At 40.9% G+C, this 25998-nt stretch overlaps 1 protein-coding gene across 3 annotated transcripts; it reads right to left on the bottom strand.

Moving 5' to 3' along the window:
• Positions 1–588: 588 nt before the first annotated feature.
• On the bottom strand, positions 589–25149 carry taok2a (TAO kinase 2a). Of its 3 annotated transcripts, XM_053614054.1 has the most exons (20): positions 24413–25149; positions 14131–14271; positions 13903–13974; positions 13417–13518; positions 13259–13304; positions 11970–12066; positions 11745–11858; positions 11054–11145; positions 10602–10695; positions 10043–10124; positions 9507–9674; positions 9094–9300; positions 8813–8956; positions 8209–8445; positions 7946–8074; positions 7303–7506; positions 6895–7134; positions 6243–6464; positions 5801–5983; positions 589–4372 (listed from the first exon to the last, which is right to left on the bottom strand). In XM_053614054.1, exons 2-20 carry the CDS (start codon positions 14260–14262, stop codon positions 3431–3433), a joined length of 3507 nt encoding a protein of 1168 aa, XP_053470029.1. In that variant the 5' UTR covers positions 14263–14271; positions 24413–25149; the 3' UTR covers positions 589–3430. The 3 variants fall into 3 exon arrangements, with proteins under 3 accessions (XP_053470029.1, XP_053470009.1, XP_053470018.1); XM_053614034.1 differs by lacking the exon at positions 24413–25149 and having other exon boundaries at positions 14131–15412; XM_053614043.1 differs by lacking the exon at positions 24413–25149 and having other exon boundaries at positions 6252–6464; positions 14131–15412.
• Positions 25150–25998: the final 849 nt, after the last annotated feature.

Raw genomic sequence — 25998 nt, 5'->3', positions numbered from 1 at the left:
ACTTTGATATGGAACAACTGAAGATGGAGGTATTTTACAGTCTCTGAGAGCCATAAATATTTGAACTGAAAAATTTGGGCAGTGATTAGTGCTGGTGGAAAGATAGTCTCTGAAAGTAATGAACAATTTCAATGGAAATCTGAAAATTTGGTACTCTCTTGTCAAAAGAACTCAGGGGTTTCATAGTAACAGGGTGAATAATTATGCAGAATTTTACCCCCCCCATTCTCTTTGTTTACGCATAGAGAATGTACCTTTCAGGTAAACACTGATAACTGATCAGATTAAAGAGTTCTTGATGTGTTGGTCACTAAACAGATTTTTTTTAACCAATAAAATTTGTGCAAATGCCTGAAAGATTACACGTGCATTTACAGGTGTAAAATGTAAAAATAAAACTTAAACATCTTCCTAGATCTTGAGAAACACGTTAATAACATGATATTATTAAACAGGTTCTTTTGGTCCTGTGCACGTTAAAAAGAAATACTAGGACACTGAATCAGCATATTTACACAATGTTACACACAACATAGAACTCAACAGTATGAGCCAAGACATGAAAAAAATGACAAAAAACACACAAACTTTAAAATTTGAACCTTTTTAATGACTTGTTAATGAATTCTGTACAAGTTCTATAACCCATTTCTTGAGATTTCCTGCTCTTGTTAACCCTGAACATAGTTTGGCCTCTTTATTTATAGCACTTCTGTGAGAAACACTTCTCCCTCTCTAAACATGCTTCTACATACAAACGTCCCTTGAGGACATAAGCCATCGTGTGTGTGTGTATCCACACCCCAGCACATACATTGGTCTTGGATATCAGCTGTCCCAATTTCCTCTACAACAGCAAAATTGGGACAATTTTAGCACACATTCTTCTGACCAGTCCCACCTCTCAGCTTTACCCAGGCTTGGAAACACCATCTTCAGTTTTGACACCATTATGAATCCAGCATGTTTTGCTGTAACACGAAATGGAGGGAAGCAGGCCAAAGCTAGACGCAGAGATTCAAAGGTGTTCTCCTCTTCTTTTTGCAACAGTAAACAAACTCAGATATTTAGCACAGAAGTGAAGAGGAAAAAAAAAAACCCACACACTCAACAAACCAAGAAGTCATGAAAGAGAAGCAGGAGAGAATGAGAGCAAAAGAAATTAGTGATGTAAAAAAAAAAAAAAAACTAATGAAAGAGGCCAGGCACGCACTGCAAGTGTGGTATTGCACCTCGAAATAAAGAAATTACATTCAAGTAAACACTGGTGCCTGTGAAGAGCTGGCAGTGTGGAGCCTGCTTCAGTTTACTGTGAACAGTTCTATCATGCGGGACAATACGCAATATGTTTGGGTTATCAGTGTAAACAGCTCAGTTTTTCCAGAAATGGAAAAACATCCTAGCGCAAAATGGTGTAACAAAACATGCTGGATGCGGTGTAAACATATACAATTATCGAGAAACTTTCTATACACTAAAATTCTCTTCAAATGTCCTGTACACTTAATACTGGCTCTAAAATACTACAATCCCTTCAATGCACTGCTCAACAGACTCCTACCCTGAGGCATAACAAGGAATGCTGGGATAGATAGTCTTTTTTTTTTCTTTTCTTTTCACCCTTTCCCTAACAAATGAGACTTGTCTCAAGTTCTCCATCACAGTAATATCACTTGCGTTCTCCAACTAGTGGTCAACATTGGCAAGAAAGAAAATTTTAAAATAATAATAATTAAAATAAAGTAAAAAACCCAAATGCAATAATAAAAAAAAAACAACAACAAAAGAATTAGTTTTGAAGAACAAATATTACAACTGCAGTAGTTGAAATAACAGTAATTTTTTTTACCAGCTCTTCCTTTCTGATTACTAGTTTCCATAGCAAAACTATGATTATCCTATACAAGAGTTCTGAGTTAGTGCTTTTATGTACACACACACACATACACACACATTATATAAGTACAATATAGGTCAAAAGTGTTTAACAGTGAACAATCTTAAACCTTGCTGTCAAACCTTTGACAGGTATAATACACATATATACTCACTCATATATAAATGTGAAGAGTGTACGTTTGTATACAAATGGCCTCTGTACATTAGTGTTTGATGCACTGAACTGCAATCAGCTCTCTTATGGACATGTACATCAAATATACATTTGCCTTTGTAAACCGAGACAAGGGGATGCATTGACTCTTTGCAATATACTCAAACACCTCAGGTGTGTATTACTATGTAACACAACCACACAAAAAAAATGGTCATTGACAATTATTGCTCAGCCAGAGCTAATGAAACTGGCAGCATGCCCATATAAGGGCAGTGGGCGGAGTCGATTTAGGTTAGTCAGGCCTCTGGATGGCAGTGTGCGAAGTATGACATTTAAAAAAAAAAAAAATAAGAAAAAGTAATATCTCCTTGTCTCTAATACAAATGTGCATTTTAATAACCAGTATGCTTTTAGTATAGTTTTAGTATAGTTTTTCTTATATACATACCTACATGGCATTCTTTTTAAGCACCCTCCCAGTTTCAGGTTAGTTTAATGTTTTTAAACTAACATCATGCTAATTCTGACACTATTGCCCTCTCCTTTAATAGTAAAGCTCACATTAAACAGTTCGGTTATAAATTCCTGGACCATAAAGTCTCCAAGCAGGAACTGCTGAAACAGCACCATCACAGCACCAGAACGGGCTTTGTAGTGTTTGGTGGTGTAGTGTCTACAGCTGAAGTACCAAAAACTGGTGTTGTACCAATTCCTGATTGGAGCTTTAATTGCTGACGGAGCCTAGTGGGAATACTCCATCTGCTCAAGTGTTGAAGATAAGTCAGTTTTGTAGAATGTAACGGTTGCCGTTCTATGGATCCTATAGATCTCGACAGTTTGTTACTAGTGTAGTGTTAGTCATGAGGGTGTGCTAGCACTCCACAGTAAGCAAATCAAGCACTGCTCTTTTGCAAAAAGAGCAAAAGTCGGAGGTAGCGTGTTGAAATTTCTGATTCCAGAATTACAAACATCCCCCGGCAGAGCCACTGGATGACTACCCAGCCCTACAGGATTGGCACTGCCCCCTTACTCACTTTCTATTTCCAATTCTCAAGCACCTACCATTCCTCTCATATTTCTCCACACTTATCTCTCCTGTCATTCCCCCATCCCCAACCCCTCCCATGGTAACCCTGAGATCTACCAATCTACCAAAAGAGTATAGGTGATGTCTGCAGTTTGTTGTACGTAACACTACTCAGAGCCAAAGTCTCTACTAGCTACTGCCACCTGATTACAGTTAAAGGAGTGGAATAAAGATCACTAATTCCACACTAAACACTACCCAAAGTAGTAATCAGCCTTCTAAATACTAAAAATGCGACTCCAGTATGTCTCCTTTTGATTAAGATGAATGTTTCATGCCTACACGCTTTAAGAGTAGGAGAGATGGGAACCATTGGAGATGTGGGAGGTGACCGAGGTGCTGCGGCTCAACCCTCCATCCCCGGCTGCTCCACCAGGCCCCCCTCCTGATGCCGTCCTCCTTAGTGGCCCTGGGCTGTTCCTCAGGGCCATTAAACTGGGGCCCCTGACTACCAGACCTTCACTCCTCCCCCCGTAGCCGCCCTGAGACGAAGAGGAGGAAGATGATGATGGTGGGGATGAGGGTGAAAACGAGACTGGTGGAGGCGGTGGAGGAGGAGGGAGCAGAGCCAGAGACTGTGAGGATGCATGGCTGGAGAGATGGCGCGAGTGGCCATGAGCATAAGAGGTTGAGCGGTGGCTTCCTCCTCCATTTCCCCCCCACTCTCTTTCACGTTCACGCTCTCGCTCTCTTTCTCTCTCCCTTTCCCTTTCTCTCTCTCGCTCTCGGTACAGGTGCGGCGTGCTCTGATGGTGGTACTGCTGAGCCAGGTAATGCAGGCGATGATGAGACGAAGAGGAGGAGGATGAAGAAGAAGAGGCAGACGACAGAGAACTTGGCAGGCCACGTGATACCGGAGTGTCAAAATCTCTATCTCCATCCCTTTCACGCTCACGGCTCGAGATCGATATAGACTCCCCTCGGCTGAACGCCGGAGTGCTGTTCTGACTCCTCCAGGATGGTGGTGCTGCAGAGTTTTGGACGCCATGAGTCCAGTGGCTGCCTGAGCGGGGTACAGGGCGTGATGGCCAACCGCCTGAACCCGATGAGGGTGGGTTAGCATAGCCCTGGCTGTAGGCCTCAGCTGGGATTCCTGTTAGTGCCATGTTGCTGAAGCCCAGACGCATACTCTCCGAGTCAAAGGCCTCGATCTCTCGAGCCTGACGTTCTAGCAGCGTTCGGATTCGCTCTGATCGGTCATTCTGCAGAGACAGCATCTCCTCCTCAATCTAGAAAAAGATTGACAGGGATCAACTAGGCAGCATGTACTTCCAGGGCATCTGCAGGTATCAGCACTTCAAATTTAATACTTTTTAATACTATATTAAAGACATCTCCAAAAGATTTTTAGACCTGCACATCACTTGCTACACCATACATCAGCTACAATGGAATGTGTTCATGCATATACATCCTTTTCTTGGTTTAAGTAAACGATAGCAGGGTAAACTTCTATAGAGGTATATGGGAGAGACCAGAGCAAACCATGTATTACCATTTACTACAACAGTAAAAGTGAAAAGAAAAAAAAAATTCAGTATTTCCTTTCCATGACTTTCCAAGAGAGGAAAAAAAACTATACAGAGATGGATTACGGCCGTCAGAAGAGAAAAAGATGTTGAATTTACCATCACTCCCTCAGCAGCTGTATTAGAAACCCCCTCGCAGCAGTGTTTACTAGTTTATTTGTAATTTAATGTAAACTTTGTTATTTTGTAATATTATTATTGCACTGAATCTGAATAATACATAAATTTTTATTTGGGGTACAAATAGTAATATAACAATAGTAATATATTTCTGACTTATTTCACTTTTATGTGCTAGACTTTCTGGCTTTTATTTTGGGGGAAAACCACAGGAAGACCTGCTTTTAATTGGCAACAGTTTTTTTTTTTTTAATCACTTCTTATTACCAATCAGGTGAAATGCCATAAAGCTCTGGCCACAAAAATGTTTGAGATTATGCCAACGTAAAACCAAAGTGAATCTGGTGCATGTTGTGTATAAATGCAGGTTAGAAGCGACTCAAACTCACAGACAGAGATGAAGTTGGTGTGGAGCGGTATTTACTGTGAACCGAGCTGCTCTAAAACACTGAGGAGCCGCACACAGACTCTGAGTGCAACACAGTCGCACTGGTTTACCATCTCAAACAGCAACGAGCCAAAATAAGATCTAAATCTTCTTTACGGTGTCGGTTTCACTGCATTTTTAACACCTTTGAAACGTGAACTGAAGACATGTTAATGCTCATTAAGGCCTTATTTTTACATTAAAGTATTTAAGATATGTTAAGAGTTTTTAAGCACCCGTGGACACCCAGATTTCAGAGGTTTAATTCTTTAAAACAGCATAGAATTCTGTCCTTCTTTGACCTCTGCCAGAATAACAGTACAGTTGTGCTGAATATCCCAAATACTGGACTAACATCCACGTGTCTGTGGGATTTCTCAGAAGGTTTGAAGTGTTAGAAGTTGCATCCAAGATCAGATGATAGTCAGATTGTGCATGTAAACACAAGTTCTGGTATTTAGGATGTAATGATGTGTGCCTTTACATCATTTATTATCGTATAGTTTATCATTTATTCCAGAATAATTAAGTTTTGAAACACAATATAAATACATGACTGCATGCATATCTGTGCTCCTCACCCTCTGCTCAAGCAGCGCTCTGCGAATGGATACCCTCTGCTCCAGGTCTTTGACTTCCCTCTCGTGCTGCGTGTCTGTGTGCATTTTGATCTTGCTCTGGTACGCATTCAGTAGTTCCAGCTCCTGCTGCAGCTGCATCCGTAGCACCTGGTACTCTGCCTCCTGTGTCTCATCCAACCTTAGCTGCAAGGGTGAGCCCAAAAGTGGGATGTCAGTAGAGACACATTCTGAAGCTGGCATTTGCAAGGTGTGGGAATTGTAGTTATCTGTGGTGGCCCATTTGTCCAGTTAATAGTTACTGTAATTGCGATAGCGTCATAAACTAATCAAATTACAGCTTACACCACTTTTCTCCCACACCTTTACCAATAATGCCACTTCCCCCTACTCAAAGTATATTATGTCAGAAAATATATGATGTTAGAAGGTGATCTCTCCTTGCCTTACTCACAGCCTGTGTGGACAGCATGTCATTGATGGAGTGGTCATACTGCTCAGCGAGGATGGCTAACTTTCGCGTTTGCTCCTCCTTCAGCCTTTTCAGCACGGCCTTGTGGTCTGACTTGGGCGTGGTCTCCAGCAGGTGGTTCCGCAGGGCCTTGTACTGCCGCGTCTGAATTTTACACGTGTCCTGAAATTGACGCTTGATTTGGAGCTCCTTAGTCTGGAAAAGGAAATGTAACAGCATGAGAGACAGGGGAGAACAAGGATGAAAGCACCTAATTTGCAAAAATAGGAAGCCATTTTCACCCATATCAAGATTTAAGCTATATATATATATATATATATATATATATATATATATATATATATATATATATATATATATATATATACACACACACACACACACACACACATACATACATACACATGTTACAACCAACCTCAAAACTACACGCATACACCTCCTGATAAATGTAACACTTGTGCATTAAGAGACAACAGGCTCTTGAATTTTATGATGCTGTACTATGTGACTTATTACATCAGATATCCTAATGCTGCAATATGTCACAAACAGCCTCTCAAATACACATAGAAACTATAACCACAGGTTGTGTGTACATTGTGAAGGGCCAGCTCTCTCCTACCTTTAGGCTCTTAGGCTGCTGACGGACCTCCATGCTATGTTTCTGCCGGAGTTCCTGCTCACGCCGCTTGTTGTAGTCCATCTGATTGGCCAGCTCACTCTGGTGCTGTGTGCGGATGAGGTCGGCCCGCGTGTGCTGCACCAGGCCCAGCTGACGGAACTCCAGCTCCTGAGTGGTCTCGTGATGCCGCAGCAACATGGCACACTCCAGATCCTTCTGAGTCTGCCGCTTATTCAGCTCCTACAGTGACACACAAGGTGAAATACGGATAAAGGGAGGAAACAAAGCCCACCGACTGTACATCACAGAAGATGCCAGACAAACTGTTTTGCCTCTTTTGGATAAAGCATCTCCTTATGCAATTAAATAGGTCCACCCTTTATGACCTTGGGTTAGGCCGTGTCTCACCTCTCGGAGCAGATCCTGCTCTAAGTTGTGTCGTGCTAGGAGCATCTTCCTCTTATACTGTCTGCACTGGAGCTCATAATACTGTCTCTGGCGCCGTAGTAAACCAGCTTCCTCTTCCGCCTGGAACTGCTGGAGACACTCCTTCTGTCTCACCAGCCATTCTTGCTTCTCCCGCTTAGGGGTGGACTGGTTCTCATTCAGCTCCTGCACACACAAGTATGAATGCGTAAGAAGAATCTACAATTAGGCATAACTAGCTCAGGAGTAAAACCAGTTCTGTAGTAGTTCCATTATACTGAATGTCAGCATTCGTGGAACACCTCGTCTAATCGAATTAGCAGACCTGTTGAATAATAAGGAGTAATGTTTCTAAAACACCAAATAAATGTGTGCATAGTAAGAATGTGCACAAATAATCAAACACTCAATTAACTGTTGAATACAGGACCCACTGCACAGTAAGGAGGTACTGATCCAATACTAATAAATATCAGTATCAATGTAATACTGGTCTGAAATGCTGGATCAGTGTTAGTGCTGAAGCTCCTCATTTCTCCATATTTCTTGTCAATCACACAAGCCAAATACTAAGACACTACAAATATCACAAAATTGAAAATAAGTCATTAAGGCTTAACCCTACCTCTTTAAGCTGCTCCTTGCGCTGCCTGTACTGGCGTTTCTGCGACTCCAGCAGGTTGGTGAGCTCCTTCTTCTGCTGGCCCAAAATGTGCTGCTGGAACTTCTTTTCTTCAGCCTGTGCAGCTTTAGTCTGAGGGTGAGAAAATGCACACACATAACGATTCAGTTCTTGTCATCTTCACCTTCCTGCCTGTTAAAAATGGAAAGAACTTCTCTCAAGACCTCTACTTCTAAACCTCCATTCCATCCTGCATCACCTCTCACCTCTTTCTCAAGGATAGCCTGGTGCTTCTTGGATAGCTTGTCAGCCTCACTGCCGAAACTGTTCCTCTGGCTCTCCAGCTCTTTGTCCAGCCTTAGCTGATGTTCATCCATCTCGGTCTTGAGTTTGTTTTCTAATGCCAGCAGCTGCTTCTGGTGCTGTCGCCTCATGCGCTTATAACCAGTCATCTGCTCGCGCAGTGCTGAGCCCTGCTCGTGCTCCTGGATCTGCCGTGTCACCTAAGCAGGAAACAAGAGAGACTCAGGAAAACCATTTTGGTTCATTTTTCACCCTCTACGCATTTCGGCTGCCTTATACACCCAAGGAAAATCCCATAACCAATTAACATGCATACCTTAAATAACAAAAAAAACCAAACAAACACACACACACACACCACTTCACTGTACAAGTCACAAACATCACCTTGTAATCCAGAGACTAACGTATAACCAGGTTATCAGTATAAAATTTTAATATTAAAAGTAGCATTAACAAAGCTATAGCAAACATATATCGTTAGCATTGAAGTGTTAATTATCTGCAACTACTGGGACATCTAATGTTAGGTAGGAAATAAATCTGTGTGTATGTGTAGTTTCTCACCAGTGAAGCTGTGCGAATGGTAGCGAAGTGGTCACGGTTGCGATAGTGTGCTCTCCTGCGAGCTCCTGATGTTGCCTGCTGTTGCTGCGGCTGTTGGGAGTCAATTTCCGGCTGGTATGGGTCATCGTAAATATTGTCAGGACCCTGCCATTCATACACACCCAGGAATAAAACGTACACGTTAAGAAATTAACCTTTGTGCCTGGATATTCAAAACTAGGCACGCACTCCACAGGCCACATGCCTACATGCATAAACACCTCAAACACAGGTGTACTCACAGAGGGCCGGTGTATGATAGAGCTGTTGGAAGTGACTGTGTGTTCTCCTTCCCCCATCATGGCCATTTCAGCGCTGTCATCTGAGCCGTCAGCCAGGCTGTTAACTGACGAGCTCTGGGAGCTGGCACTGATGGACATGGAGGGCACGGACTGAGAGCTCTCCATGCTGTTGACCGTGCCCATCCGCAACAAGTACTGATCAACGTCCTAAACACACACACACACACACACACACACACACACACACACACACACACACACACACACACACAAACGAGTTGTAAACAAACCAAGCTCTCACAAAAAAATAAATAATAAATGCAGTGAGCGGACAGAAAACAAGAGTAAAGTGAAAGGGAAGAAGCTAATTTAGGAAAGAAAAAAAAGGGAAAAAAAAAAAAAAAAAGACATGCCTCCTCCTCTTCTCCTCCGTCCTGCGCAGGTCCATTGTGCGTCTCTTGGAAGAGGATCTTCTTCATCTTTCTGTACTGCAGGTTGTCCAGTTCCCGAACGGCATCTTTTGTCCGTGCGATCAGGTCCATCACCACAGACAGGGGACGTTCTCTGCACAGGAACCGATGCTGCAGGCACAGAACAAGGTGGAACATTAAACCAGTTTGTCTACCAAATATCTGACATTCTACTGTTATAATGGAAATGTTTAATCACTGAACTACTGATACAAATTACTGCGCTTGTCAATCAATATGCACAAAAACAAAAACAAAACATTTGGGTGTGTACATCAATTAGAGTTGAGACTTTGTGTGTGTGGAACAGAAACCCGAAAAGCATGCACAAAATCAGCTGCCATCAGCTCCTCTTTCCCCATGCTCATTATTACGTGACAAACAGAACAAATGAAATGTTAACAATTTGGGTCAAGTTGGGCTGGGGAAAACCTAGGGTTAGTATATTAATGTAAAGTGTTTTGAGGCATGTGTCTTACATTCAGCAGCACATCAGAGGTAGGCCTGTCCTGAGGAATCTTCTGTAGACAAGAGTCTACAAAGTTACGGAAATAATCGGACCTGAAAAGTAATAATGCACGATGACAATTAGCCAGGAACAGGAACCATCATTTTCAGGGCCCATGGTGGTTCTTTATTTTGGAACAGTGTTAATGTTTAACGTGGATCAACACTACTAACAGGCATGGACAACTGAAACCATGCGAACATATTAAAAGTTCATATGACTTGTATGAGAGACAGATTAATATATATAAATATATATATAGTTTTAAAATCTTAATCTTTACATAGTAAAGCCTATTCTTAAAATGTGTCAAAAATGTTTGACAAAAATATGGTTTTATAATAATAAATAATACAAAAACCTGGTTTTCTGTCACTAAACATTTGACATACAGACTGACAGAAGATCAGTCATTATACTGCATTAGTATCATTTTACCAGTATGTGAAAATTAAAATGAAAAGCAAAAATAAATCTAGGCTGATAAAAGAGCACAGAGATGAGAGGAGAGATAATAAGGGGGTGCTCACCAGTGATTTGACGCCAGGACGGGGCTCTCGTTCTGAGCAATGTGATATAAGGCACTCATAGCATTCATATTAAACAGGGGAGGCTTCCGCTCCGCTACAGGGATAGAACCAGAGTGACAGAATTAATAACCAAACAATAACCAAAAAAGAAACAAGCAATTGTATAACAATACAATAAGGGGGAAAAAATGAGCAAACAGAATGAGAGAATGAGGGGACAAAGAGAGACAAGAAGAGAAAGGGAGGGAGAGGAGAGGAGCTTGCCACCAAAGCGGCTTAAAAACTAAACCCCAAATCCTTCTCTGTAAGAAGCCTCTCAGACACAACAATGTCTTGTGCACCACCCCATTGCCCTAAAAGGCTACAAATGACCCCCACCCACAGAATGTGTTTTTTTTTTTTTTTTAAATAAATGTCAAAAGGCAGCTGTGTATTACAATGGCTGCACTCACCCAGCTCTATACAGGTGATTCCCAGAGACCAGACATCAACCTTGCCATCATATTGACCCTCATCCATCGCTAGAATCACTTCCGGGGCCATCCTGTACAATAGAGTTCAAAGGAAAAAAGTCACATAGATGCCAGACACTTCAATTTCACAGTGCAAGATCACGTTGGATTTAAGTAATAGAGTGTAATGATGATAATTAATGACAAATGATGATAATTAAAACTACAGTCACCACTAAATAACGCATAACACTATAATACAAACATCTGCACGTGCACATCTGAGAAAGACGAGGAGCTGTAACGTTTAGCCTATAGAACTCTCCACATGCCTGCTGTTGGAGAGAAAGCAGCAATTATTTGCGGGTGCTGCAGCCTGGGGCAGGGTGTGGACATCCCACTTCAAGCTTATTTATAGAGGCTAAAGCACCTTTCAGGCTTTCAGGCACACCTACAAATACGACTCTCTACAAAGTCTCTCTCATTCGTGATTGTATCCTTGCTGGCAGAGTTCTGCTCTCAATTTACCCTTCACTGAATCCCTCCCTTAACAGGAACTAAAAAATTTCCTGGCTGCACAGACACACCCAGAAACACAGATCGCAGCACTCACTCAGTTTCATTATACTGTATGCAAGATTTCGAGCTACCAGATGATAGTTTGAAGAGAATGTACAGAAATGTGTCTCACCAGTAGGGCGTCCCCACAAAAGAGTTGGCTGGAGCCACAATTGAAGCAGAGCCAAAATCTCCAAGCTTCACCTGACCAGGCTCAGTAAGCAAAATATTGCCTGCTTTCACATCCCTGTGTGAGAGAGATAGTTAGTCTTTAGAAATTTAAAGCTGATGCTTTTCTCAACAATGTCAACTAAAAATGATCAAACAGGGCCACATCTCGATTAAGCAGTGAACGCACCTGTGGATCATATTATGGGAGTGAAGGTAGGCCAGACCCTGCAGTGCACCATGGGTAATAGCAGCAATTTCCACTTCCTGTAGGGGCTTCCTATGGACTGCAGATATAAAGAGATAATAAAAGAATTGACATTTATCTAGAGAATATACAACTCTCTATATCTAAGTACCCATGAAACAGATTGAGAGCCCCGGTTTGTTTCCGTATGTTGACGTATTTCCTTTGGAAACAGGAAGTCAGAGTTGATTTGCACAACAGCCAACACCCCTGTCAAATCTAAACAAACTGCTTGATAGCAAACAAGCTAAATATGGAAAATGATGAAAAGTTTAGAGAGCCTTTTATCAACTGTGGGGGATTTCTCAATGCCGTGTCGACTTTAAGGATATACAAGATGATACGATGCACGTTTTTGGAGTTATGCCAGGTACGTTTAAGCCGAGGTCAACCGTCAGTGGTGATGGAGAGCAACAGGACCATAACCAGGAAGGATCTGATGCATCTGAACGGTAGGCTTATAAATAATTGAAATATTATGCTACTTGGGGCAGTGGTGGTTTAGCGGTTAAGGCTCTGGGATACTGAACGAAAGGTTGGGGGTTCAAGCCCCAGCACTGCCAAGCTGCCACTGTAGGGCCCTTGAGCAAGGCCCTTAACCCTCTCTGCTCCAGGGGCGCTGTATCATGGCTGACCCTGCACTCTGACCCCAGATTCCTAACATGCTGGGATAATGAAGAAAAGAATTTCACTGTGCTGTAATGTATATGTGACCAATAAAGACTCCTTACTTGATAAAATGATATTTACTCTTACTGATGGAGAAGCCGAGGCAGAATATAAAGACGGACACTGAGGTAGCACTGAACAGCCCTACAACCCCAGTAGTACAAGAAGAATCATCAAAAATATTTTCAGCATTTTCCTATAAAATTAAAACAAGAATATCTCCAAAACTCATTTTATTTTGTATTTTTGTTCTAGATATACTATCCTATAGGAGTTCATAACAATATACAATAATATTTATCATATATAATAACGATAAGCACCGGGAACAAAAAGCTCTGAAACAGCAATAAGTAAATACATTGTATTTATATAGCGCTTTAAGAACTGCTGTTGAGCCAGCATTGGAGAAAAAAAGAGGAAACCGTGTCAGTCACACAGAGTACCAAGTTTATCAAGATGGAGGGCCAAGAGAGGACTTTGGAGGCTGAGGCAAAGCATTAGATGCAAGAGGAAAGGTGGAAGAAAGGATTAAGATGGCAAAAAAAGAAATCTCTACTCACCCTCTAAAAGATCAGAGGCAGAACCCAAGCAATACTCCATCACCAGCTAGGAAGAAGAAAGACAAAGAAAGAGAAAGCAGATTAAAACCTAATACTCTACACAGAGTTACACATACTGGGGGGGGGGAAACATACAAAACATGTCCATGTACCCTTACCCATGCTGTGTGCTCCCTCAGGTAGCAGCCTTTGTACTCAATAGTATTGGGGTGCCGAAGCTTCTGAAGGAACTTCACCTCTTTAATGATGTCCTGCCATTTCTACACACAAATACAGTCGGATGAAAAGTAAGGAGAACTGTGTAGGGAGAACAAAACGCTATTCAAAAAGTGTTGATTTCTCAGGGTGATGTCTGTAATAAAATATTTGCACATCTCCTTTAATGATAAAAATGTTGCATTTAAATAAGCTATGAAGTACCGGCAGATTTATTTGCCTTTCAATTGGAATGTTTGCATCAGATGATTACATTATTGGATCATGAATTTATGCATAGCACTCTACAGTCTGGCTTATGCGTGTTCAGTTATTGTTCTGTCAGGATGTGATATAATGATATTCTGCGTCACACAGGCATAAAGAAGGAAGAAAATTTTTAAAAGAAGCACCCGGGTAACTGTAAACGTTTAAAATTAGTCGCTCACCTCGTTGGACTGCTTGCCACTGTAAGACATTTTTTTGATTGCAACCACCTCGTTGGAGCGAACATCTCGTGCCTGTGAAAGATCAAACGTTAAAAGAAGGCTGCGTTACCAGCACTCACACCTACACCGACTTAACGCCCCAGAGCTTCTGTTAACACTTTGTAACCCACAAAAAAAAAAAAACTTCCTGAATGTACAAACACATTGCACTACATTCCTGGCTCTTACAAAGTACACGGCTCCGAAGCTTCCGTGGCCGATCTCACGAAGGTCAGTGAAGAGTTTCTCGGGGTCATCTTTGTAGAAGAGATCTGCTACATCAGGGTCTTTCAGACTCCCGGCACGGACACTCGCAGGCATGGCCAGCTCCTGAAAAAATAAAAATAAAAACACATGAAAGAGATGACGCATAAAGCATTGTTACATTCATCTGTGTTATATTCTAATGGGAATTTTAAAAAAAAATCTTAAGACTGTCCAATATGACACATTTCCAAAAACACTTCCTAGCACCATTATATAAATATCTGCCACATGAAAGGGAAAGGAAAAAAAAAAAAAGGAACTCTTAGGTAATTATCAGCTGAGATATTTCTCCCTCCGGGTGAGAATAAAATTTGTTAAATAAACATTTCAAAGAACTAGCCATGGGCTGAGGACATCATCCAATCTTCAGTCTGCACTGTTGAGGATGGTGCATTGCTGCCTAAGGCAAGTCGCATGGCCTGGACAAGAACAAATGCCTTATTCAAACAGTGTTATGATGTTCTATTTTAGTGAAGCTGCACCCATATTTTCCCATGTTTTTATAAGCTGCTGAAGTCATGCCCTCTTTAAATCTCCTTTCTTAAATGCCACACACAGGCTCAACCCTCTGTACAGACAGAAATAATGCATACTTGAGGTGATAATCAGGCCTGCATGACATGGGCTAAATAACACGTTATGAAATGCCTTTGATTTGAGTAAGATCTTGCTGCATGCAGGAGATCACATGTTCTGGATGCATGCATAAGTACTTTTACATTTAAAAAGTAACATTTCTTAAGTTTACTTAATTGATTTTTAATTTTCATTTATTAAAATGAGACATTAAAAAAAAGTCACATGATTTTATAGAAATGGCTGCTTCTAATAAACCCACTGAAATAAAGACGTGATTACTTATATCGTTAAAACATTATTTAATTAAGTGCAGAAATGAAGGTGAGTAATCACCTGACACCGATATTACACTGGCCAGCCGTAACAATTTATGTGGTTTGGCTTTTCTTGTTGATTTTTTTTTTTAGTTCTTCACCGGGTAGCAAAACATATACATCCATACTGAATTGCACGCAGCAAGCAGAAACCGCACACGTAAGAGCTTCTAAGGTAGTTGACGTTGGCCATAACACACAAGGAAAAGAGTTGTGAAACAATATTAATCTGCAATCATATACATTCGCATTTGGACGGGATTAGATTTCTCAGAGGATCACAGAGTTAGCCGAAAAACAGTAGATACAGTTGTTCTGGAATTTGTATCAAGGTTGTCTGGGGGGGGGGGGGGGGGGGGGGGGAGAGGGAAAAAAAAAAAGACAGATTTGGCAGATTCGGACGGGATTAAAATAGCAAAGTATGTCTGTGAAACGCGAATTTCTCTGACGTCCCCTTGGAGAACAAGTCCCATCAGAATCGTGCTAAAAGGCTGATATTACAATAACAAGTAGCCTAATTGATGTTATGCTGAAGAGCCCTACTGATGGACAGGAACAACTGTAAAACAACAGACATATTAATGAGACCAGAACATTGCAGAATTTGGACACATTTCCAAATACACCTCAGAAATGATCCATACTGAATGTATTGCATGACTGTTACTTGAAGTTGCATTACAACTAGTTTCTATTAGAGATGCACTGATGTATAAAGGCAATTTTTCACGCTATCGGCCGATAGTTTAAAAACAGCCGATGATCAGGGCCAATTATATCCTGTCAAACAAAAGAGAAGGGAAAACGCACCGAATACGTGCTGTGTGTAAAGATGATGTCTCTTGGTTGGAATGATGACAAAAACTGCAGTTTGTAAACTGTACGCCGGACGCTGCAGCAGTGAAGCAGGCGTTTCGGCGTCAAGTCTAAGTTTTTTTTTTTTGCCGCGCTGAGTTAATAACAACATTCAATAAGTTAAGAAATTTTACTTTAATCTTCAGAATTTAGTTCACGTATTAATGTTAATGTGAGTAATGTGCTTTGTGTTTATGAGACCAGTTACTGTGAAACAACTTGTTGAAATGGACAGAATAAAGTTTTTATTTGCATTTCTTTCAGAATTGTGGAATGAATAATTACTCACTTAAAAGAAGGCATAAAAGGCAGAACTATCGGAATCGGCCGATATCACTCTGAATAATCGGTTATCGGTATCGGCTGAGAAATTTAGTATCGGCGCATCTCTAGTTTTGGTCCTTTTTGTGGTAAGAACACTAGGGTTACCAAAAAGCACCAGAAGTTGTATATTTTACCGTTTGATGTTTTAAAGCACTTGGTTTCAGCATGGCTTGAGCAAGCGTCAAAAATCGCCTCCATACTTACAAATGTGAAAACCCTTACAGATTCAGACGTGACGGAAATCAAAGATACTCCAGTAACAGCCTTGCTGAAGTCTGGTACATCTCATCACTAAACGTGACCAAGAAAGAAGCCATTTAAGGTGACATGTTCGGATGACCAACCACAGACGTTTTCCCCATTGTCTGTCAGCAACCACACAAGATTATGTTGCTTTGCTTCATCAGCACTAACTTTCTCACAAACCTTTATTTCCCCCAATCCAACTACTGTATCTTGCTCTGAAAATGCTCGCTGGCTCAGACTTTTCATAAGTTTGTTTTCCTGTACAGAAGCACTGAGAGATTTCAAGCTTTAACCTTCTGAAAGTCTGATGGGCAGAGCCTCTGAGGCCCAGACTACTCCTGTAATAATAAGATTATCCCACTTCCTAACTAATGCCTACAAGGCTATAGTCAAATCAAGCCTGCATCAAAGCTGGTTCTTCTAATGGCTGTATTCTTAAATTATATTTGCCTTCAAGTTGCCTTGTTTAAAAGGGTCTTCCGAATAAATAAAAGTAACCTTGCTAATTACGAGCAGGGTTTTTGCTCTCACACTAAGTGTGTTTTGATAAAACAACCAAACTAAAAAAAACTTTAAAGCTGCATTCAATCTAGATTAGTTTCACGCCGGGCTTAGCCGACACCTTTTGCTATTCATTAGCTAGCTAGCAACATCTAGTGTGATGCTGCCACATGGCCAAACTCTAAATCAGGGGTGCGCAATGACTTCTTAACCTGAGTCAATTTCACAAGGTACACTAACAGGCTACAAATGCTAATGCGCTACTTGTAGTCAGGGCTACGACAGATTTCCATTTTGAAATAGTGCATGTCTCGCGTCTCCAACAAAACAGCAATATCTAACGTTTGTCTCTTTTAATCTTGCAATAAACTCGCAGCGTTGCGTGATTGTTTCTATTAATCAGTCATTTCTTCATATGCCTTCACAGTTGAGTTTTTATGAGGAAGTATACAGTCTGACACCATTCTCCAGCTTATTAAAAGGAGCTCTGCAAGTGTTCTTACATATATGATGAACGCTGACATGCATTTTTGCCACATGTATTTTTTGCAGACACCAGGTGTAAAACAGCGCGATTGTCATTACGGTGGACAAGCCGGAAGTAGGAGTGCTGTTTTGTTTATAATGCGGACGTGAGAGGCATAAAAGGTCTTGGCCAGTGAGAGATATTACTGTCTAAGCACCACCTGCATGCTCCAGTCGGTCAACCTTATTCAGTTTCATTTAGGAGAACAGTTGTTCACATACGCAAGTGCTTCCAAACATGGAGATCTACTTCTGTGGGTTTGCTCAGAGATTGGGAAACTGCTGTTGGTCACAGTCCTGATAAAACTCTAGGAATGTCATCTCCCTGTGTTTAATCCTCATCTCAGCATAGTAGGCTTGTGAGGTTGTTTGCAAAATGCTGATGTCCTATCGTGTTCCCTTGATCGATGATAGTATCGCCTGTGGCTTTAAGGGGGAAGGGTGTGGCCAGACATACGTAACACGTCATGTACAAGTTACATTATTACGTCAGGGGAAAAAATACCGTATGCTAGTTACAAGTCAGCTGTATCTACAATTGCTAACATTAGCATTTAGTCTTTTATTATTATTATTTTTGCTCATTTATTAAGGTCAGAAATGCTTACAAAACTAAATTTAAGAAATAAATGTAATTAAGCACAATGAGTTATTAGCTGTAACTCGGCTCATTATGGAATTTAAATAAAATTAGATAAAATACACAAGCATGTGCTCTGTGTACTGCAACGTCAGAGATGTTTTGTTGCTCTGCAATGAAGTCAGACTTCAGGTTATTAAAGAGCACCTATTTTGGTTTTGAAATGTGTCCAATTTTAGTTCAAAGGTCTCATACAATAGATTTACATGCATCCAAGGTCGGGAAAAAAAACCCCTTTAACATGCTCAGAATTTAAACTGCAGCATTACCTTTTTTCTTCCCAGTGTCACAAACGACTCATTCAATGATCCGTTCTAAACTCCTCCTTTCAGAGAGCATACTCTGCTCTGATTGGTCAGATGTCCCAGTCTGTTGTGATTGGTCTACCGTTGTCAGCGTGTGTCAAAAAGGAAACGCCCACTACCATAACGAGTTTCAGCACTGTCTGTTCGTGAGCAGCGGATGAAGACCAGAGGCGGGGCTTTTTGTTACATACGTAGGTTAGTACAGGAAGTAAGTCTGGAATTACTAACGACTCGTTTCAGCTCTTCAGAATCGGTTCCTTCTTTTGGGAGTCAATAACTCTGATTGTCGTGCGCTTTGATTTTTGATACTTTGCAGACGTTTTACATTCACAAACGGCTACATATATAACACTGGATGAAAGGTAATATTGGAAAAACCATAGTAGGTGCACATTAAAGTTCATACAGGACACAAAATAGGTGAAAAGACTGGACACACAACACACTTTATTTTTGCCGAGCAATGCTGCGGCACCATGTTTTCTGACATATTTAAAATCACCCGACTTTATGGAAATCACGATAGTACATAGCAGTTAAATGTCCCAAGCCTACTGCTTAGTTTTGTAATTCAATTAGGTCAAGCTGTGATTCACCAGGTGCAGTTTCAGTGTTCACAGAATGTGGCTCTGCAACTAGTCTTGACTGCAGCTTGTTCATTCCTGAACTTCAAGAATCTCATGGTGCATGTCTGCGTCACGTCTTCAAGCACACAACCGTTGGCTCCGCATGTAAATCCTCATGAGAGAAGACCTCTTGGCATGTTGGAAAATGTGCCAGATTCACTGTCAAACTAGGTGTCAAAAAGCTGCGCTTTGATTTCTAATGCATAAGCACTCTCAAACAAGTGACAAAATTATCCATCTTTCACCTGAGGTTTCAGACTGAGGTCCAGTCCAAGCGTCATAAGAACCAGACCTGTCTTTTCTATGGCATTCTTCCTTCAATTTACCCTCTGTTAAAACATCTTAATTACATTATGCAGAACAAAGCATTTCCACAATTCAACCACAGCAATCCCGTGTGATCGATAGTCTCTTTAAAATGCACTGTCCTCCAAAAAAAGAACGAAGTCTTCTGTGCCTGAAGCCCAAAGTATATGTCACTTTTTACACGTACGCTAGGAACAGCGTACAAGTCGTGTGAGGCAAATTTCGTCATCAGCAGAGTACGAGCGTACGGTACCCGTGCCGCCAGATTTGTCTACGCTGTACGCGCAGGTCACACATGCGCATTTAATTCTTTTGCACCGTTTAGTTGTTCCACAATGTGGCAACCGTGACCATTGATTCTCAAGGTAGTCGAAGAAAAAACTGAATAAACCGGTTGAATTTGCAGTCCTTCATTTTGTTCTGGTTGAGTCGTCACACAGACCGGTTTCTCCTTCTCTTTTAAAAAAAATTTCTTCCTCCTCTAGAAACAACAAGTGAAGCAACATGTCTTTCTCCTTCATTGTTCTTCATGTTGTTGTGATTCTTCTTCGCCGTCGGCCTACCAGAAGACCCGCTTTACTGCTTTATGTACTGACTCTTATAGGCCAGAAGGGGTAGTTAAAGTTGTCGTAATACACATGCGTCGACCGCCTGTACATGTCAAATGGAGTATACTTTGAAATAAACGAAGTATATTTTGTGCTTTACACCATCAGCCACACACAAGTTTACACTGCTCCGATGTCTAATGATCTTTACATCAATTAGACAGAATGGCTATTATTATTATATCATCAAACTTGCCAACCTTGTGTAGGATCTCCACAATTTAACCTCAGTGTACGCCAAGACGAGTCAGGATGAATAACCATGCCTAAAGAGGTGTCCTTCTTTCCCAAATAACAACATGGGATGAGTGAATTGACATGAATCTGGAATTACCTGCATAAGTGTTTTGAAGTGTCTCTTCATTATTAACAGACACTGATCATATTAAAAGACCCAGATGTTCTACTTTGAAAGGGCACTTACGTGTCAGTGACACCATGGATACATATCGAGAACTGTGCTTTATCAGTGTTGTGTGTGCTTTCATCCAAAGCAGCAGGAAAATGTGTGAGGTCATTTATTTTGATAGTATGTACCCTGTCCTTGTCCAAAAAATAAATAAATCACAAAATAATAATAGTAATAAAAGTGTCACTGTATGACTGTTCATTTTGAATATCTCTGAAGGTCTTTGGCGTCTGGATTAAGTGCAACACATTCTTGCATGATATAACCTTTCACACATTTGCCAGCGGCAAAGAGACGGTCTTTCTGTCTTCACCGAGTTCCGGGTGGGTTTTTTTTTTTTGGTTTTTTGGTAATGCATCACATTGCATGAAAAAGATAATTAGGTCTAGATAGTTCCTTTATTTTCTCTATATTTAACTGCGAGGTGACTGTGTAGTGCACTAGCAGAAGATTTGCACGACTTTATTTTACTTGGTTTTAAATGTTCTAGTTCAAAACTGACCCCTTAATAGTAATAACAACAATAATAATAATAATCTTACATTATTTTAACGAATCCAAGGTCTTGAATGTGGATTAGCCTGTTTTACAACAGTGAGTCTACTAAAGGAAACTAGAACATCAAGCTCTAATTATTTTATGAACAGTTGAAGGATTAACGTTTGAATATAGTCCTTAACAGTACAATAGTCCATTTTGTTTATTTATTTCTTACTTGTGCAAATACCCTGAACGAAAATATGCAGAACATGATGAAAAATAATGGTTTAGGTCATGGCCTTAGCAGAAGTGTATTTTAAGTGAGTGAGAAAACCCATTTGGAAAACTGACTTCCAGTCCGGGATGCTTGTTTGTGCTTGGACGAGGCTCCTGTCAGTCATTTTAGAGACAGTATACGGGCCACCATAGATCCTAGCAGCGGAGATTCATGGCCATGGGTGGGAATGGGGGTGGGAATGGGGGTGGGCTCAGGAGTAAAGAAAAAAAAAATCATTAGAGATCTAATCTTGGGAGGAAAAAAATATATACTAATCTTACAGAATAAACCTTTAATTATACGCCTGTCATGCGTTTTTACGAGACTGTCGAATTGAATTTGCTGTAGCCAGTATACTTATTTAACAATGCTGGACAAAAGATGAGCACATGACAAAAGGAAAAAAAAAACACTGAACCACAAAGAAAACGTATAAATAGCACAATCTCCACAACAGTGCATAAAACAGGAAGAGAGGCTATATGAACCAGTTCCAGGAGGGTCCACAGGGAGAAGAGTTTTACTGGAGGTTTCAACGATACAACAGCATGTTGTAATGTTCTGGGGAAGGCAATTTCCACACTGCTTTCCCATGAGAGTCCACATTAAACAGGGCTTTTGTGATGCGCTTAACTGCGTTTTTGTTCATCATGAGTGGGACACGTTTCCGTCATAAGAGACAGACAGACCGAAACAGACAGCAGGAAAAAAAAAAGGCCAAGCCAAAAATACAATTCCCAGAGCTTTCTTATTTCATGTCATTCGTCTCCTGATATGGGAACACGGGTCAATTTCACAACAACTGAATGGCTTGACTTTTTTTATTGTATATTATTAAAATCAGATGATTAAGAAGCACATGCTGTGGCCTGATAAAATTTGGATCATTTACGGCATCTTAGACTGGAATTTACAAGCCAGCAAACCTCTAAAAATTCATTTTCTACTTGATTTTTGATGGGTCTGTATGCAAGAAGAGAAGGGGCGATTTTTTTTTTCTGCGGACGAGACGACAGAAATACCACGTCATGTTTCTACGATGAGTACTATGTACCGTGCTATAGTGGTTTGCAAACAAACGGACAGCAAAATGGCTGCGATTGTGACAAACAATGAGAATTTTTGTTTGTAAAACTCTAAAAGCTTTAACATCAAATCAGCTGCTTCTAATCAAAGATATCACAATATCCCAGAAATGTGTAACTTATCACAATATGTTACATGTTGATATTAGATAATATTGCCAAGCCTTACTGTGTCCTCCACACATCAGGCAAATAAAAGACTATAAAATTTATGGAGGTGTCAAAAAAACAAAACAAAACCACACACACAAAAACATTATTTTCAGTTGCTAGTGTTTCTTATTACACTTGATTAATGTTTAATATCACGATTCTACACTAATAATCGCTGAAATAAATAGAAAGCTTTGCTGTAACTTCAGTTTTTTTCCGCCATGTTTCATGTGAGTATAAGTGGGTCAAGCGTGAATAGTCAGGATTGTGAAAAGCAGTTAAAAGTGCAGTCAATAGCATGGGGATGGGCCACTGTGATATAGTCCTCTATTCACGTCCTCTATTCACAGGATCTAAAGGCAGTTCTCATGCAAATCTTGCCTCCTAAAGCTACAGCCAATACACATATCCAGGAAGCCAACTTATCAGAATTTCAACAATGTGCCCCGTCTGTGACGGCACGAAATTTATTAAGAGGCCTGTAATAACAGAAAAGACACAGTCAAACATGTTAAATGTAAAAGGATGGTCGTTATTTCCTGTACCGTGCTTCATGACATGGGAGGGAAACTGTGTCAGAGGCCTAAACAATAGGCACCGCTTGCCTGTTTTCAACCTCTCACTATTATGCACTTAATGCTATGTGCCGAGGGTCAATACTCCATATCAACACTACCAGCTTAGTCCCAAAGCACGCTGTATGCTATAGAAGTCATAATTCATACCCTATATCCTGCACATGTGCAATTAGGAGGCATAATTCCAGCTTCTCCATGTTTTCCACTGACGTCAGGATCCACCGCAGGTTTTTTCCCCCCTGTGGGTTTGAGGCCAATGGATGCTGATTGGTCCCAGACAAACCGACATATGTTCATCTCTCTCGCTAAGGTTATTGGGAGGAAGTACACTTTTAAAATAACCTCATCCTCCCTTTAAAAATGGAAGGCTGGCACCGGTCGACGCCCCGTTCGGTCCTGCTCTGCCGATTTAAACTTCAAATGCTCCTAGTAATGATCTTTGTAGCGAAGCTGATAGGAAAGAACGCACATCTGGTAGCGTAGCAGAACCGAGAAAGAACGCTGATTTGGGCGAGGACCACAAAACATCAAACACTGGTCGTGTTTTTCCTCGCAAACTGTTTCCGGCTCATAAAATTCGAACGGCCTTAAATGCTGAAAATGGGTTCAATTTGATCAAAAGAGCTAAAACGGGTTCAATTTGAACAAAAGCCTATACACTTCGTGGGGGGGGGGGGGGGATTATACGAGACCGTGACTTTTCTTGTAACTGGGGCGGTACAATCAACTGTACATCTTTTGTACTTTTAACACGCATCTCTCACATCCAAACACGAATAAACTGTTTCTTTAAAATGATTTAAAGTACATAAATGGGCTGTAAATAGTATTTAAAAGTAAAACTTCAACACTATACACACCTTTCTGGGTAAACTATATTTGCAAACTGAGTACCCTTGAGAGTACCTATCCAGTGATAAGAACAGGTACCCTAGTTTAGTACCTTTTTTCCCTCTCTTACGCTTATTGATGTCAACTGGAATCAAATGAAATAAAAGTTGAATAAAAATGTATTTGGGGTGGAAAGGTCAGAAATACCTCATTGGCTCCAATAAACAGGCACAATATTACAGGACAAGGTTAAATAATAGGTGTTTATGAAGTAAATCTGTACTGAGTGGTCCAAATCTCACACATCTGGGATTAAAACAAATAAATCCAGACTCCTTGGCATGAGGATAAAGCTGTAGTCTGTTCATTGAATCAGAACCAAGTTGACACAGTTCCTATACAACCTATTTAGCAAACTAATGTCAGTCTTCCAGGTAAAAGTCTGATAACAAATGATGTGTAACTTTCCTGAGCCAATGTCCTGTAAATTCTGCTGACTAAACACGCAAACTGGGAAGCTGCAGAGTGAAAACACCGGGCAAAAACTCAGAAAGGAGCTTACCAGGGCTTGAGATTGATCCCGTCGGGCAAAACAAGTCCTTATTCGTGTCTCTTCAACCCAGCAGCAGCAGTGTTTCCGAGCTGCTTGCTATGATTCAGATGAAAATATGACCCATAATCTCTACCCAGCTAATGTGTAGTTCCTTTTTTCCAACTATTCGCCCCTTCGTGTTAGCTAAACACTTAGCCAGCTAGCTAACGCCTTGTGTCTTGCTTTGGTGGTCTAAACAAGCTGGATAGTTAGCCAGCTAGCTAAGCTAATCTTTCTCCCACTGTGACGTTACTAACTGTCCGTTAGCTAGCTAGCTAGCAGCTCGGCTTAGCTAGCTAACGGTTTCCAGTCTCAACACGGCGCGCGGCTGGTATTCCTCTTCGCCCACTCCGGCTCCTATCATATTGTACAGTCACATCCGTGTTCGCGAGTGCTTTGTACCATGTTAGACGGACTGACTCTCTATGTGTTTGTCTGTCCAATCTCGCCCCTTTTTTTTTGTTCAGGAAACGAAGATGGCTACGTGGGGCGGGAGGCAACCGGAAGAAGGGCGCGAGGTCACGCTCTCAAACAATTGCTTCCTGTGTGTGTGAGAGAGAAAGAATATAAGAGGATGAATCCCAAACGGAGAGATAGTGCACTAGATAGGGCGTGGAGGACACCATGCTACTGTATACGTGGTGTCGTTATATAAGGGGAAATTGTCATTTGGGACGCGACGTGTCACAGCACTGGCCATTTTGAGAAGGGCAGAAAGAGAACGGTTTGCCTTGAAGAAATGTGTTGATGACGGTGTGCTACATTTCAGCCCCGTTAGCAAACAGAATATCATTTGCACTTAACTTATTTATTATACTGGCTCGTTATTACATACATAAAAAATAAATGGTCTAGGAATACATAATAATAATAATAATAATAATAAATATTTGTAAATGATGTAAAGAGATGTCTGCAAACTATTTTTCAAATTGTGAAAACAAGAACACTGTGGGATTTATTTTTATTTTATTTATTTAACCTTTTCTTCCATATACACTTTTTAAAAATATGTATCTTGTTTTCAAACGTTACATGTACTTTTGATTATCCATCCATACATCCATCCATCTTCTATACCGCTTATCCCAGGGGTTCCCAAACTTTTTTAGGGCAAGGCCCCCCAGACGGCATTAACATTTGACTGAGGCCCCCCTTTTGCAAGATGTCTTTAAAACACATTAAAAATACAGACTTCTGAATATACCCCCCCCCCCTTTTTTTAAAAATAAATAATTACATCTTACATCTTTACATTACATTACATTAGGAATTGATTGTGTGTGTGTGTGTGTGTGTGTGGTTGTCTGAGAGTGAGAAAGAGAAAACATACTAGTGGGAGGGATGGGCACACCAAATTGTTGAGGCCCCCCGGGTGCCCCCTGGCAGCCCCCACTTTGAAAACGGCTGGCTTATCCTACAAGGTCGCGGGGAACCTGGAGCCTATCCCAGGAGGCATCGGGCACAGAGCGGGGTGCCAATCCATCGCAGGGCACATTCACATACAAATTCACACACCCATTCATACATTATGGACACTTTGGATGTGCCAATCA

This window comes from Ictalurus furcatus, chromosome 2 (assembly GCF_023375685.1).
Source record: "Ictalurus furcatus strain D&B chromosome 2, Billie_1.0, whole genome shotgun sequence".
In the NCBI taxonomy this organism is placed as follows: domain Eukaryota; kingdom Metazoa; phylum Chordata; class Actinopteri; order Siluriformes; family Ictaluridae; genus Ictalurus; species Ictalurus furcatus.
Note: the sequence above shows the minus strand (reverse complement) of the source record. Positions and strands in the feature narration are given on the sequence as shown.

Coding starts and splice junctions, on each gene's coding strand:
- taok2a (XM_053614034.1), bottom strand. CDS start 14,313: ATGCGTCATCTCTTTCATGTGTTTTTATTTTTATTTTTTCAGGAGCTG. Junction 11,146..11,744: donor TTTGTGGGGACGCCCTACTG/GTGAGACACATT, acceptor TCTATTGTACAG/GATGGCCCCGGAAGTGATTC. Junction 10,125..10,601: donor GTCCTGGCGTCAAATCACTG/GTGAGCACCCCC, acceptor ATTACTTTTCAG/GTCCGATTATTTCCGTAACT.